At 42.2% G+C, this 13,882-nt stretch overlaps 1 protein-coding gene across 1 annotated transcript in view; it reads left to right on the plus strand.

Annotated features, from left to right (window-relative positions):
* Nucleotides 1-13,882, plus strand: part of LOC107190717 — a 96,798-nt gene that overhangs the window by 81,649 nt on the left and 1,267 nt on the right. Inside the window, exons 7-9 of the mRNA XM_015579577.1 lie at nucleotides 7,226-7,375; nucleotides 12,326-12,468; nucleotides 12,552-13,876. Of these exons, the coding sequence (XP_015435063.1) occupies nucleotides 7,226-7,375; nucleotides 12,326-12,468; nucleotides 12,552-13,876 (1,618 nt within the window). The remainder of the gene's footprint in view (nucleotides 1-7,225; nucleotides 7,376-12,325; nucleotides 12,469-12,551; nucleotides 13,877-13,882) is intronic.

Genomic DNA, 13,882 nt, shown 5'->3' on the forward strand with positions numbered 1-13,882 from the left:
TGGAAGAGATGGTTGTACAGAGGGTGGGTAGGGTAAAACGAGATGGGCGAAGGGTACAGGTGGCGAAGGAGGGTCGGTCTGCGAGTGTGGGAAAGCGTGTAGCCTCTCCGCCTCCTCCCTTTTCCACCCACCGGCCACCCTTCAGCCAGCCTGCTCGGTCCAAAGGGGAGAGCAGAAGGGGGCCGGGAGGGGCAGGAAAAAGGGAACTAGAGCTGGCCGACGGGGGACGGGAGAGAAGAGCCGGGAAGGGGTTGTCGCACGCCTATCCGCTCGATAGCGGCTTACAGTCCGTGCACGTTTCGCTACCCCCCTAGAATTTTGTACCCCATCTTTTTCGAGATTCCCTGGGCAACGGGGATTCGTTTCTTTTTTTTTGGGGGGGGGGGGCTTTTGTTCATCCAATGCCATCCTACGGGCCCGGGCCGCCCCACCACCCAGACCCTGGGCATGAGAATCGAAGACGGCCCCCGTTGAATGCTCCTATACACAATGGTTTGTCATTAGGAAACGAAGAAACAATGAAAATCGATGCCAGGACCGATAACTCCTCCCGTCAAATCGACGGGAAAGGAAGAATATTTTATGGTATGCGTCACCTTGCCTCGACGAGCATTTTAACGAGACTGTACAGAAAAAGGAGAACCGTTTTTCGTGGCTAGAATTCTTAGGGAAATGTCGTTAAACGCGTCTACTAGGAGTTAATACGTGCTCGCTCGCAAATTGTGGCAGTTGCTTTTCGCCCAATGGAGGCATAGCCGCCTAGCTAGGCTGCTATAGAGAAAAGAGAGCATCGCCGGGGAACACGCGGCGCGCAGCCCTCGTCTACTGTGTTTCCCTAGGTCTCTCGCCGTGGAACGGGTCTTCGTCCTGGAAAACCCTGAAAATTGATTTTCCAGGCGCGGTCTCCCGCGGTACCCACGCACACAGGTCGTCTCTCTCTCTTGGTTGCATCGATTTTCACCTGGCTCTCCTCGCATCCCCTGCAGCTCGAACACTCGCGCCAGCGAGCCAGCTCGGTGGGTTCATTCAGAGCTGAACTCTCCTGGCGAAAAGAACCGTGCGAAATCTGGGTCGACGAAATTTCGTGAATCTTGCTTAGGAGATCGTACGTCGAACTAGCACAATTTTTTCTTTTATCAATCGAACAGTGTGTGTCCTGATAACACACATACGTACACACCTGTGTACCGAATATGAGCGTCAGCCAGCCAGCTCGGTGGATTCATGTAGAGCTGAACTCTCCTGGCGAAAAGAATCATGCGAAATCTGGGTCAACGAAATTTCGTGAATTTTGCTTAGGAGATCGTACATCGAACTAGCACAATTTTTTTTTTTTTTTATCAATCGAACAATGTATATGTGTATGTGTCCTGATAACACACATGCATATACACCTGGGTGCCGAAAACGAGCGTCAGCCAGCCAGCTCGGTGGATTCATTCAGAGCTGAACTCTCCTGGCGAAAAGAATCATGCGAAATCTGGGTCAACGAAATTTCGTGAATTTTGCTTAGGAGATCGTACATCGAACTAGCACAATTTTTTTTTTTTTTTTTTTATCAATCGAACAATGTGTATGTGTATGTGTCCTGATAACACACATGCATACACAGCTGTGTGCCGAAAACGAGCGTCGTTTTCGCGGGAAACGAGGAAAAGCCAACCCCAACAGTGGTGCTGACGGCGAATATCTTGAATTACGAGGCGTGCAAAAAATATCGCCAACGATAAATCCTGCCACCGCGTATATGTATACACACACACAGAGGTATTTCTGGTCGTTGAAGCCAACAACACGATACCACCACCGTTTCGAGACGAGCGTACGAGTGCGCCGCGAGGAAAAATGTGTAACAGCGACGGCCGAAAGGTTGGCGCGGGTCCTGTTGCGCCGGAACCTCGGAAAACTTGGTAGAACGAGTTAAGTCGGTCGGACAAGGGGAAACCGAAACTCTTTCGACTTTGAAACTTTCAAGTGCCGGGACGAATTTACGAACATCGGGGGAACTCGAGTTTGTTCCACGGTTCCTCGTGATATACAGAGTGAACCACGAATCGTTATCGGTAGAAATTACTCTGTTATTAGCAGTCCGATCGAAAATGTTTTTACCAGGTATAACATGGTTTTAAGAGTGCTTTGACGTGATTATAGCAAATTTTTTTGTCAACTCTTCTTTTTTTCATGATTTTTCAAGGTCTCCTTCAATTTTTTTTCAAACACATCTATAATTTTTTTACGCCTATCTGTTAGAATATTTCAACACGAATTCGGTAAGTATCATAACATAACATGTGTTAGGCGTAAAAAAATGATAGGTGTATTTGCAAAAATTTGAAGGTGACTTTGAAAAATCATGACAAAAAATTTGCTATAATCACGTTAAAGCTTTCTTGAAACCATGCTATACCTGATAAAAACATTTTCGATCGGACTGTTAATAACAGAGCAATCTCCTGATTCTGCGATCACTGTGATAAATCATTATTAGGGATTTTGCACCCCTAACCACCCCTCGAAGTTTCGACCCGAAAATACTATCTCGAAAACCAGAGGAGATACATGAAAACTTCTACTGAACGAGGTTTGCGGTTTTTTATGTAGAATAACATGTTACTAAAAAATCGTCCAAAATAGAATTTGTTTATAACAAAAAAATTTCGGATGGAAACTTCGAGGGGTGGTTTCACCCCTTAAAGCCGCGTCTCAGCCGATAAAAAAAAATACGTATCCCTTGTTTTTGACTGCTTAACAGACATACAAAGTTCCACCGAAATCGGAGAGGGACACTTCCGTGCGTTCCCTCGTAAGAACAAGTAGTATCGAGGCAACGCGGAAAGGTCGAGGGAAGTCAAGTTGGGTTAGGTTAGCGTCGTGAACGACAGGGGAGGGTTTCGCTTCGATAAAGTTTGTTCGATCGGCCGTTAGTCTGGTTCATAAGGGGCCACAGAAAGCACACTCTTAGCTCCTGGCCGCCACGGATCCTCGCCGCGTGCGTGCGTAATACCCCCAAGCCCGGCCATCCGAGAGTTTTTCTAAAACCGTTGGGGGATAGAGAAAGAGTTTCCCTCTCGGTATTCTCCGTTCGCTCAACTCACCACCCTTCTTCCTTCTGTACTCCACCGCTGACAACGTCGACTTTAAGAGCGAACGAACGAAACGTCGGCTCCTCCGCCTCGGAAAACGTGCAACGACCACCACCACCCGGCCAGACGCGAGCGTTTAACTTTGTTCCGAAGTTCTCCAAGGTCGTGTGGTATACGGCTGTAGGTCGGTGGTGCAAGAGAAGTAGGAGGGGGAGGCGAGAGAGACCAGAGGGGAGGATAAGAGGGGGAGAATTTCCGAGGCCGCGTCATAAATCTCTATCTGCCGGGGGTAAACGCTCGCGGGATATACTTCGGCGACGTCTGTAATTTCGCGCCATCAGACCAGGCTTCTATCTCTGTCTCCCTTTATACGCCTCTTTCTCCCTCGTTTGTTTCCGACTTTTCGTTCTGGTATAGCTCACCTTCCCTCTCCCATTCTCTCGCGTTCTTTACTCCCCCTGTCTTCGTTCCTTCGGCATTCCCTGGTCCTGGACGGGTATCTGCGATTTATTTCGCTAGTCTCACGAAAGCGAACCGACTCCCATAGTTTTCTGGATCGACAACCGGGATCACGGTAACGCGCTCGGGGAACGCCTCCTTTTTTTCCATTGCGCACCAGGTACACTGACGTGCAAACTCGGCTTCTTCTAGGGGAAAAAGCAATGTAAGGGTAAGGACCTCCTACCAGTTGATAAATTCATTTCAAATACTGAAATAAATGTTAAACCGAACGTTAAGTTGGCAGACATTTCTGTAACTCCGAGATCAAGTGGTAGGACGTCTTTCCCTAACATCACTTTTCCCCTAGCGAAAGCCAAATTTACTAGTGAGGGTACATAGTACAATAAATCGTCGATGAGTGTTCGAAAGCTCCTACAAGGTTCCCAGGTGTAACGCTAACTTTTCAATGAGGTTCGACACAATGATAGAGCTTCGAATTCTGAAGCCAATGATATTTGTTTCAGCTGCATATGACCATTACTTTATAAAATACTCAATGTTCCGTGCCGAGGACCTGTCGAACACTTATCGAGAATTTACTGTAGTACTGCTTTTACTCACTTGCACTCATTATTCAATCGTATAGTCTTGCGATTTAGTATATCACAAGACATATTTTGTGGTTGTAATAAATTATTTTGAAGCTATTCCCTATTAGGCTACTTATTTTTCCTATGCCCACTACTAATGATTACTTTAATGATTAATTTAATTGGAGTATAACGATAATGTTGGTTATATTGTCTCTTTACTTCCACTTCTAATGTTAACTCGTAATTATTGCAAAATACAAACAAAACAATATCTTATTTATCTATCTCAGGGAAGACCTCTTCTATACCCCCACTTCCAGCAACCAATTACGATCCAATAAGACTTCACAGTCTAAAAGGCGTGTAATCGATATTTTCTTCGAAACGACGCAATTATTTTCAGATCGTAGTTAACGATGACAATGCACCAATAGGGACCCAATGGACCAACCACGACTGACACACATTACACGCGATATCTCTGCACTCGTATACGCGGCGGTAACGGCTATGAAAGGGTTGAATCGCGCGACAAGAAACCCTGGCATAGCCGAGGGAATTTCCCGCGTCCGGACAATAATTCTTCGCGGGGCGTAGAGGACAGAAACGATTTATGAGTGAACTTCCTACGGTAGAGGGGAGGGGGCAGAGAGGCGGCGAAATAAAAAGAATCGACCAGAGGCTTGACCCAGACCTATTTAATCCGTTTGAACGGCCGCGTTTTGTAACACCTGCTGCTGCGCACCGTCGCGACCGCTGACAACTAGTTCTCTCTAAATTGCCGTGACAGCACAATAGCCGTGAAAACGGTTTATTTAGAGAGGAAAAATCCGCGGTAATTAACAGAGGGACGAGAATACACGTTTTTCTGCCGTGTTAACTTCGACACGGAGCACAAGAACGGTCTCTTGACGATACAAATAATCAGCGAATTATCGGTGGCTGTTCGGCAGCTTTGCATCTCGTTCGACGACCGTAATCGTTCGACGCTTGTCGGGAGAACCTTTGCTCGTTCGACTGGCACGAGAATTAATCTTGTTATACGATAGAAACCTGATTTTATAAATCCGATTCGGTTTTTATGCGGACGAAGAGGAATCGATTGCACTCCTTTCACAGAATCGACAACGTGTAGGGGAAAGGTGTCTAAAACGATCCCTTTAAGGTGTAATATGTATAAAAAAATACAAATGCTCATTATTTAAATAAAAGTAAACTAGTTTTTGTAAGTTAGTTTATCTATCTTATTATTGACTTAAATAAAATTTAGCTACGTGATCAATTATATTTTTTATCCACATTTCTTTGAAGGCATACTTAAGGACCATTGTGTAATGTATGTATATAAAATGATCCCCGGGGATCGAACTATTGTATAATATAGCAGATACTTTGGTAAATATACCAGAATTTTTTCAGATTTTTAGGAAGCTTGAAACAGTGAAAGAATTATTAGTCTTTGACAAAAACGACCTTGTGCTTGTCTACGGAGGATGAAAAAGTATGTTTGTCTGCGGATAATTAATAATAAATTAATATCGACGTTGTATTTTATACGTGATGGTTAGTCTTGGGATATTTATTCCAATTCATGTGTGTAAAGATTGATTTATGAAAACAGAAATCAAACGGGTACTTATCGTCAAAGATTTTGTTCTATTGCATCTCACGTCTTTGGCATCTATTACGAGTGCAGAAGATTCACGATCTGGTAATCATTGGAAGTAACGGTATAACCGAGTGCTATGTGTACTCATAAATATTAGTCGATTGAATATCTAAGTACGGGAATAGCTTGTTGTCCGTGAACTTCCGAAGTGCTTGGTACCGTTCAGCTGGTCTGCAAACTTTTAACGAGTAGATACAGGGTTCGAAACTGTACTTACAAGTACTTCGAACTCTGTAAGTATCGAATCTTTTTCAGTAACATTCAATGTATAGGTACAGATAAATTGTATAAGATGTACTAATAAGTAATCCACTATGTTCCCTTCAAAATAATTCGAATACATAACCGATTTTTAACAACACTTGGCACTTGTTCCTAACATCCTCTGCCACTTTGTTCGTTTCAAAATAATTCGACTACCTAACCTATTTTTAACAACGTTTGGTACTTATTCCCATCACCCTCTGCGACTCTGACTGAACAGGAGATTGGAAAGATTGTAATTATAATGAACTAACATAAGAGGCCGTCAAAATTTTCATTCCAACAATTTTTTTATATCTACTATAATTTTCAAGATATACAAGAAAATAGGAAAACATACATTAACCTTTAATCCTTTTAGTACCTTACAATCTTTCTGTGCAACAGCTAGAAATACCTTGGAAAATATGCATTGTTGAAGGTATTTCTTAAAATGAACACACTTTTTCTAAAAACAAAGATAACACCTCTTTTATTTGTATTTTATTTTACGCAAAAAATATTGGAAGTATTAAACCTTCGTCACTTTCTATATCAGAATTTACCATTTGCATCACAGAGGTATGTTTTCACCATAAAAAACCGAATACCAAAAACGTAAAAATTGCCCGTCGTTGCTATCAAAGTTCCCTACGAACCTGCGATGTTTAAAAAAAAATTGGAATTTTCAGGGCACCAAGGTTTTTTGTAAGTGAAAGTCTCCGCCCCAAAACTTTATTTCCAACGAAAAAAAAAATTGAGGGTATCAGAAAAGTGATTTCTGCGTAGGTGCCTAGTTAGTTAAAAAAAAAAAATAAATAAATAAAGCTCAACGGAAGATTTGCGGTCTCTGTGCCATAATAGGCCAGGCCGCAGCGACCACGGTCGGCGCACTTTCCATTTTGTTTGGTTGATGACGCAGCGGCGGCAGCGACGCAGGCCGATTTATCGTCGCGAGTTTACGGGAACGAAGTCAGAAGTTCCAGACAGTTTGTCGACAATGTTTGACCCAGACCCATTGAAATTCCCCTCCCGTTGGATATCGGGTCGAACTTAAAGCGGGCAAAGATTCTTGGCGCGCTTCCCACAAAAGCCTTGGAAAAACCGAGAGTGCGCGCGCTCAGCCGATGTGTTCTTTCGACATCTCTCCGTGGCGTCCAATTAAACGCAGGTTTTTTTTTCTTCTTTCGTTCCAGGGAAGTGTTTACACCTGAGCGGACTGACACCCGAACCACTCACGGCGGATGACGATTACAAGCTGTTGCGCTTCGGTATCGGTTTCACAAATATGGTGGCTCGCGCCACTAAAGGCAGTGCCGATCTCACAAGAAAAGAAATCAAAGAAGGTCAGTACAACCGACGAATTTAGTTAGGTTCATCGTTTCAGTGTTTTAGGGCATTTTCGAAAACGTGCACTTGTGTGGTTGATTGTTTTTAACGCTAGAACTACCGACGATAAACGCATATTTGCTTCGATCGGTGGATAAACGTGAAAAACTTTTGAAAATTTAGAAATTTAGAAATTAACTAGTTTCTTCATTTTCATATCGTAATAAAAGGTGCAAAAGATCTGAGAAAGTGTATTGTCATAACATTTTAATCGTCGTTGTAACAGTCTATTGACAAGTCATTTTGAATTGCTTGGTAGTTCTAGTGTTAAGATACGAGGAGTATACTCGACGAGAGCAGAGTAAATGCATTACTTGCTGTGAAATGGAATTAAATTCTAATAAGATGACAGAATTACATTTGCGACTTAAGCGTCATCTATTGTCACGAACAAGTCACTGCTTTGTCAAACAGCCCTCGTATAAAATGACAAATATGTTTTTCGTTTTACCTAAATTTTACTTTAAATAACAAATGCAAATGTTGTTTGTTTAATGATGAGAAAAAATGCGGTCGTTCGTGAGTATACTCGACATAAATATCGAAAGGGCTAACAGTAGACCCACCAAACCAGTCCAAATCAGTGGTCAGTACACTCTTATAACGATGATTGAAATGTTATAACAATACATTATCTCGGAATTTCACGACTTTCAGTGCAATATGTAAATGAAATGATTTTTTTTAATTCATTATGTTTAACGATCCGATCGAAATATGTAGATATATGTTTAACGTCGGTAGTTCGATTGTTAACCTTGAACGAAGGACTAAAAATAAAAATCGTCACACGGGCGAAATCGAGAGGGATGAATAATTTTAAAATTTTTAATACTAAAATAAATTTTAAATAAAAGTCGAAATGACGGATTTCAAATTTCTTTTGTTTTAAAATTACTGAAACTCTAATTGTACTTTGTTGGAATTTAAATTGACTTTTGCTTTGTTATAGATTTTATATTATTCCATATTATATTACATCCTATTATATATTACACGTATCAATATATTCAAATTAATTAAATACAAATTAAATTATCGAAGAAATTAAAATTGTGATATATAGTATGTTCGGAAACTAGTAAGTTTTTGTGGTGGGGAACAAAATCAGCACGTTAAACCAACAAATACGATCGTGTAAAGAATTGGGACAAGAAATGTAGTGAATTAAACTGTTCCATTACAGATTTTAAATAGGTAAATATAAATTAAGCCAATTAACAAAAACATCCTGAGTCAATAATAATTGAAAGCAACTTAAAATAGGCGTATGGTTATAGTCGTTCCTACAGATATGTAGCAATAATCGAGAACAATTACTTCAACTTATATCTTGCCATGCGCCAGTTAAAAATAGAACGTCTGTTACCAATTAACTCTGTTACCAATTGGCTGTGAAAAACATTCTCTCTTCTTTCCATAAACTGTCCTATTTTTCATCAAGAACAATACGATAACTCCTCATTAGGGACACAGATGAAACGTTCTTACATCAAGAACGTCGAATAAAAATCAGATCTTCATTAAGAAAAGATTTAATTATCGTACGAACTGTTTAAACGTGCATTTCCGAAACATTCGAGACACCGAAATAGCCTCTATTAAATGCACGAAATTACAAATGATTTTTCCAACGATATTTTCCGCACAATGGAACAATAAATTGAATCGACAATTGAACAATTATTTTATGCCACCGAAATACAAACACGGTCGAAACGTTGTCCGTCCAGTGAAATTAATTGTTAACGAACAAAACTCCGCGATTCCTGATGTAAATTAATTGGACGGCAAAATTTCGAGGTTTGCCCGGGCGAAACAGATGCGTGCAATTCGGACGGTTATAAGACGCCAAGAACCGTGTATCTAAACGGTTGCGAAAATTTTAAACATACCGTGCACACATGGACGATAAAAACCAGCCCGCCTTCCGACACACACAGACGATTGCGTTCCGTACGCGACGAAAGGGTCCCCAGAAAAATATCGTGAACGCGTGTTCGTCGGGATTCAGTAACCGTTTACCAAAAATCAGAGAAGCAACGATACGAGTTCGTGCATCGAAAGGTGCGTATCTCCTCGCCAACGGTCATTTATTTATTTGCCCGTTAGCTTATCGGGCAGCGTATTTTATGTAAATTGTTCTTTTTTTCCGGATTTCGGCCCCATTCGATAATTCCCTCTCTCGACACCGAGATAAATACCGGTTCTGTAAGTTACGCGCGACAGAAGAAAAAAAACAACAACAAAAAATAATTGTCGGTCTCCGTCAACGTAATCGTTCTTAAAAACAACGGTTCGTCGGGCGGGAGGAAAGCCCATACCCCCCCTTGTCGACGAAAAATAATCCTTCTGTTCGAAACTACGATTCTTTCCTCGCGCCCGCCTCGTTCTACCGAAGACGATGCTAGCTCATTAAAACGATGAAGGTCGATTGATTTATTCCCTCGCGACAGAAACGATACAGTGTAACGAAGTTATCTGCTTAACCACGAACGCCGAGAGCCGTTCCCCTTCTCGTTCCCCAATTAATCGTTCTCTGTCCGGAATGCAACTTTGCGAACGCTTAACTACCGCTTGAAAAATTTTCTCGGGACAGTTTTTGTCGAATAAACAAACCGTCTTTGTAGACGGTTTGTCTCGATAGTTTCGGTTGTAACGACCGAATACAACGAAAGAAGGACGGTACGTAAAGATTTAGATCGCGTAATAATGAAACGTGTTACGTGCACAGGGAAAACGAACGGTAATCACCGTTTGTCAATAAAGGTTAATTTACTTACCGTAGATAGATGTTCGCCAGCGCCGTGATGTTTAACGACAAGCAGAGACTCGATTGACGATCTATCGGTTCTGACGCTCACCGATTCCTTCCCTTGTTCCTCGTCGACCAGGTGCACCGATAGTCGCACTTTCAACAATTCGAAAATATACGTGAAAACAACGAAAAACAATCAACGATAATCACACCGATCGGCTTCGAGTTTCGGCCGGTTCGTCGTGCGATCGTCACCGCAAGAAGACTGGCGGCACGCGGCATCCCACTGTTGCCAACCTCGGCCCCTGAAAATCTCTCGCGCGCACGAATCGCGATCCATGCATGGCTTGCTAACGACGCGCGAACCGACAGTCCCGAGAGATAAGGAAAACAAAATGCGCGTTCAACTGTCGGGAACGTATCGACCTAACTAACCGATGATTCAAGATACGGGATGTTTGAAAACACGTGGAATGATACAACGGTACACGAGTATTCTTGAAAAATAGGGTAAACCAACCAGTAATTGACTGCATACCAGTGAATGATCATTAGGCAAGAAATGTAAATTGTAAATTGAAAAATTATTAAATGTTTATAAAATTTCTAGTTTAGTATATTAAGCAAACATTAATGTAATCTTATTGTAAATTAACGGGCTTCGTCCCGTGGAAATAAATATTATTGTTATTATTATTATTAGTAAGTGCAATTCTTATTAAAAATATTTCAGAAATGTAACAGTCATTTACTGGGCTTTTACACGTGTTGCATTTTATAAATAATTTTTTTTAAATTACGATATGGATAAGTAATCATTTTTATAAAAATTTCAAGAAAAATAAATGTAATTGCAATTTCAACAGCTGTTTTGTTGTTATAAATAAATACATTCAAGTATTAATCTTATGCGTCCAGAAATTCAATAATTCGGTTATTCACTGGTTGGTTTACTCTATATTTATTATCCACGAGACAGAAATTTTCTCGTGTGATATAACCATGAACAATGTAGGCGAGACAGATACAGTAATGAACGAATAGAACAATGAGTGAAGTGATCGGTTTCAAATTAACACTAGAACTACTAAGCAAGTCAAAATGACTTGTCAATAAACTGTTACGACGATTAAAATGTTATGACAATACACTTTCTCAGATCTTTTGTACCTTTTATTACAATATGAAAATGAAGAAATTAGTCAATTTCTAAATTTTCAAAAGTTTTTCACGTTTATCCACCGATCGAAGCAAATATGCGTTTATCGCCGGTAGTTCTAGTGTTAATGAACGTAAGGGTAACAAAGTCAGTGATTATGCAAACACCGTAGGCAAACTTGGATATTCGATCAGTGCAATTAGATTTATAACTTTGTAGTCGTGGACAGTTCGCGTGAAATAAGTTACTATGTCACAAGTTTGTTGCTAAACGTTTGAACAATTTATGCCACCTGTTCTCTAATGTTAGAAAAACTGGTTGAAATAAAACACTGTCACTGTTAAGTATATCACGACATACAAATGTGACAGCTCATTTGAAACGTGATAAAACATAGAAACACTGTGCTGAATAGTTCCTAGAAATACGATATGACAGTCGTAATATTGAGTTCAGATCAAAGAACCATGTGTCAAAGGAGATCTAACCAAAGAAGGGTACAGCATTCTCCATCGCCATATAAGATCGTCCCGCTCGATTGACGTAACAAGATTTTCTAGAACAGTTGACACTGTAGTACTATCGCTTTCATTGGTTAGGAACTTGTTCCTGTCTTGACTACATTGTACAGGTTAGCGCCACTGGATGATATGTAGCAGCATAGCAATGTGATGATATAGGGGACAATATAGCGCGATCTTATGGGAGAATACTGTATTACATAATCTTTATTACAATATCGGTTGACCCAATAAGTAGTTCACAATTTTCTTCTCAGATTAAATTAAAAGTTTATTCTCACTCTTGTATTTCTTTGAAACGGCAGATGTTATCGGAGAACGAATATGAATATTATCAGATTATTAAACTAGACTAGACTTTCGATTCCAAAATGTCTGGATATTAAATTTGATTAAGCATGGTCGAATCACTTATTCAAATTTAACTTTATTTACAATGAAATTTTGTCAAATGAATTTTCTTTTGCAGGTAGTCACATTCTGTTAGAGAAATTACGAAAGTACAAGCCGAAGATCGCGGTATTCAACGGTAAACTCATATACGAGGTGTTCTCGGGAAAGAAGGAGTTTGGATTCGGTAGACAGCCCAATCTGGTCGAAGGAACCAATACGGTAAGATGAAAGAGAACTAAAAATTTTGAATTACGCCGTATCGATAAGATTCTGTTCAATAACGCTCGACAATTCGTTTGCAGTACATGTGGGTGATGCCATCGAGCAGCGCGAGATGCGCGCAACTGCCGCGTGCGGCGGACAAAGTTCCGTATTACGCGGCGCTGAAGAAGTTCCGCGACTACCTGAACGGCGCGATTTCTCATCTGGACGAGTCCGACATCGTGTTCGCGGACTCGAAGCTCAAGAAGAAGGAACAGGACGCAATTGAGGACAAGAAGCCGGTGTTCTGCGACGATCTGACGAACGAAGGGGAGAGCAGGATGACCGACGTGAACGGAACGCCCATAAAACAGGAAACGAATTCACTGATGCCTGGGAAGAAGAAGAGAGGCAGACCGAAAAAAATAAAAAATCCCGAAGATCAACCGCCTCCCGATCCCGAGAAACTCGACGCGAACGGGGAGGTGATAAAGAAGCGTCGCGGCCGTCCGAAAAAGATTCATCAACAGCAAAAGCAACAGGAGAGGGAGATGAGAGAGCGGGAACAACAACAGCAACAGCAGCAACATCAGAGCATGGGCGGCCATCTTAGTGACGGTTACGGAATAGTGCCCAATTGTTTCTCGCCACCGAAGACGTTCGCGCACATGGCTCCCTATCCGCAGCCGATGAACGATTCCGGATACTATGGACAGGGCATGAACGACAGTCCATACAACATGAACGCAAAACAGAGCCCGGTGCATCTACAGCATTACAGTCAAAGCCCCAAATCCATGTCGCTCTCGTTCACCCATTCCGATCTCTCCTCGGAGATCAACACCGCGATCTCGTCGGAGAACAACCTGGAACCGTCGCCGTTGACCTCGCCGAGTGTCGAACACCCCGATTTCGAGCCACCTACCAGTATCTCTCAGCAGAACATGAACAACGATCATCGTCAGTACAATCCGGCTGGAAACGGTGAGAACCCCGGCCATCACGGTAGCCCGGGCACACCGTCCCACCCGAGTTACACCAGCTACATGGGCTACCACGAACAAGCCTCGGAGCCCCACAATCCTCATCCCCATCAGACAACACCGACACCGTTGAGCCAAGCCACCGACGAGCATTCGCACCACTCCCATCCGACGCCGCCGCACACGCATCCCCATACGCCGACGCACTCCTCGATGTCGCCCCATCATCATCCACACGAGCAGTACGGAATCAAGAGGAACACCGGCCAGGACGTAGCGTCGAAGAGTCTCAGCGACTTGGAATCGCTGGTCGACCAGATACCGAGTATAGCAGACGGTGGCAATCAACGCCTGCAACACGGCCATCCAGGCATGAATGACGACGGTTCCCTCGCGGAGAAGATGGACGCGCACCATCAGAGCTATCTATCGGGCTTCTCCGGAATGCC

Source organism: Dufourea novaeangliae, unplaced genomic scaffold, assembly GCF_001272555.1.
Source record: "Dufourea novaeangliae isolate 0120121106 unplaced genomic scaffold, ASM127255v1 scaffold170, whole genome shotgun sequence".
In the NCBI taxonomy this organism is placed as follows: Eukaryota; Metazoa; Arthropoda; class Insecta; order Hymenoptera; family Halictidae; genus Dufourea; species Dufourea novaeangliae.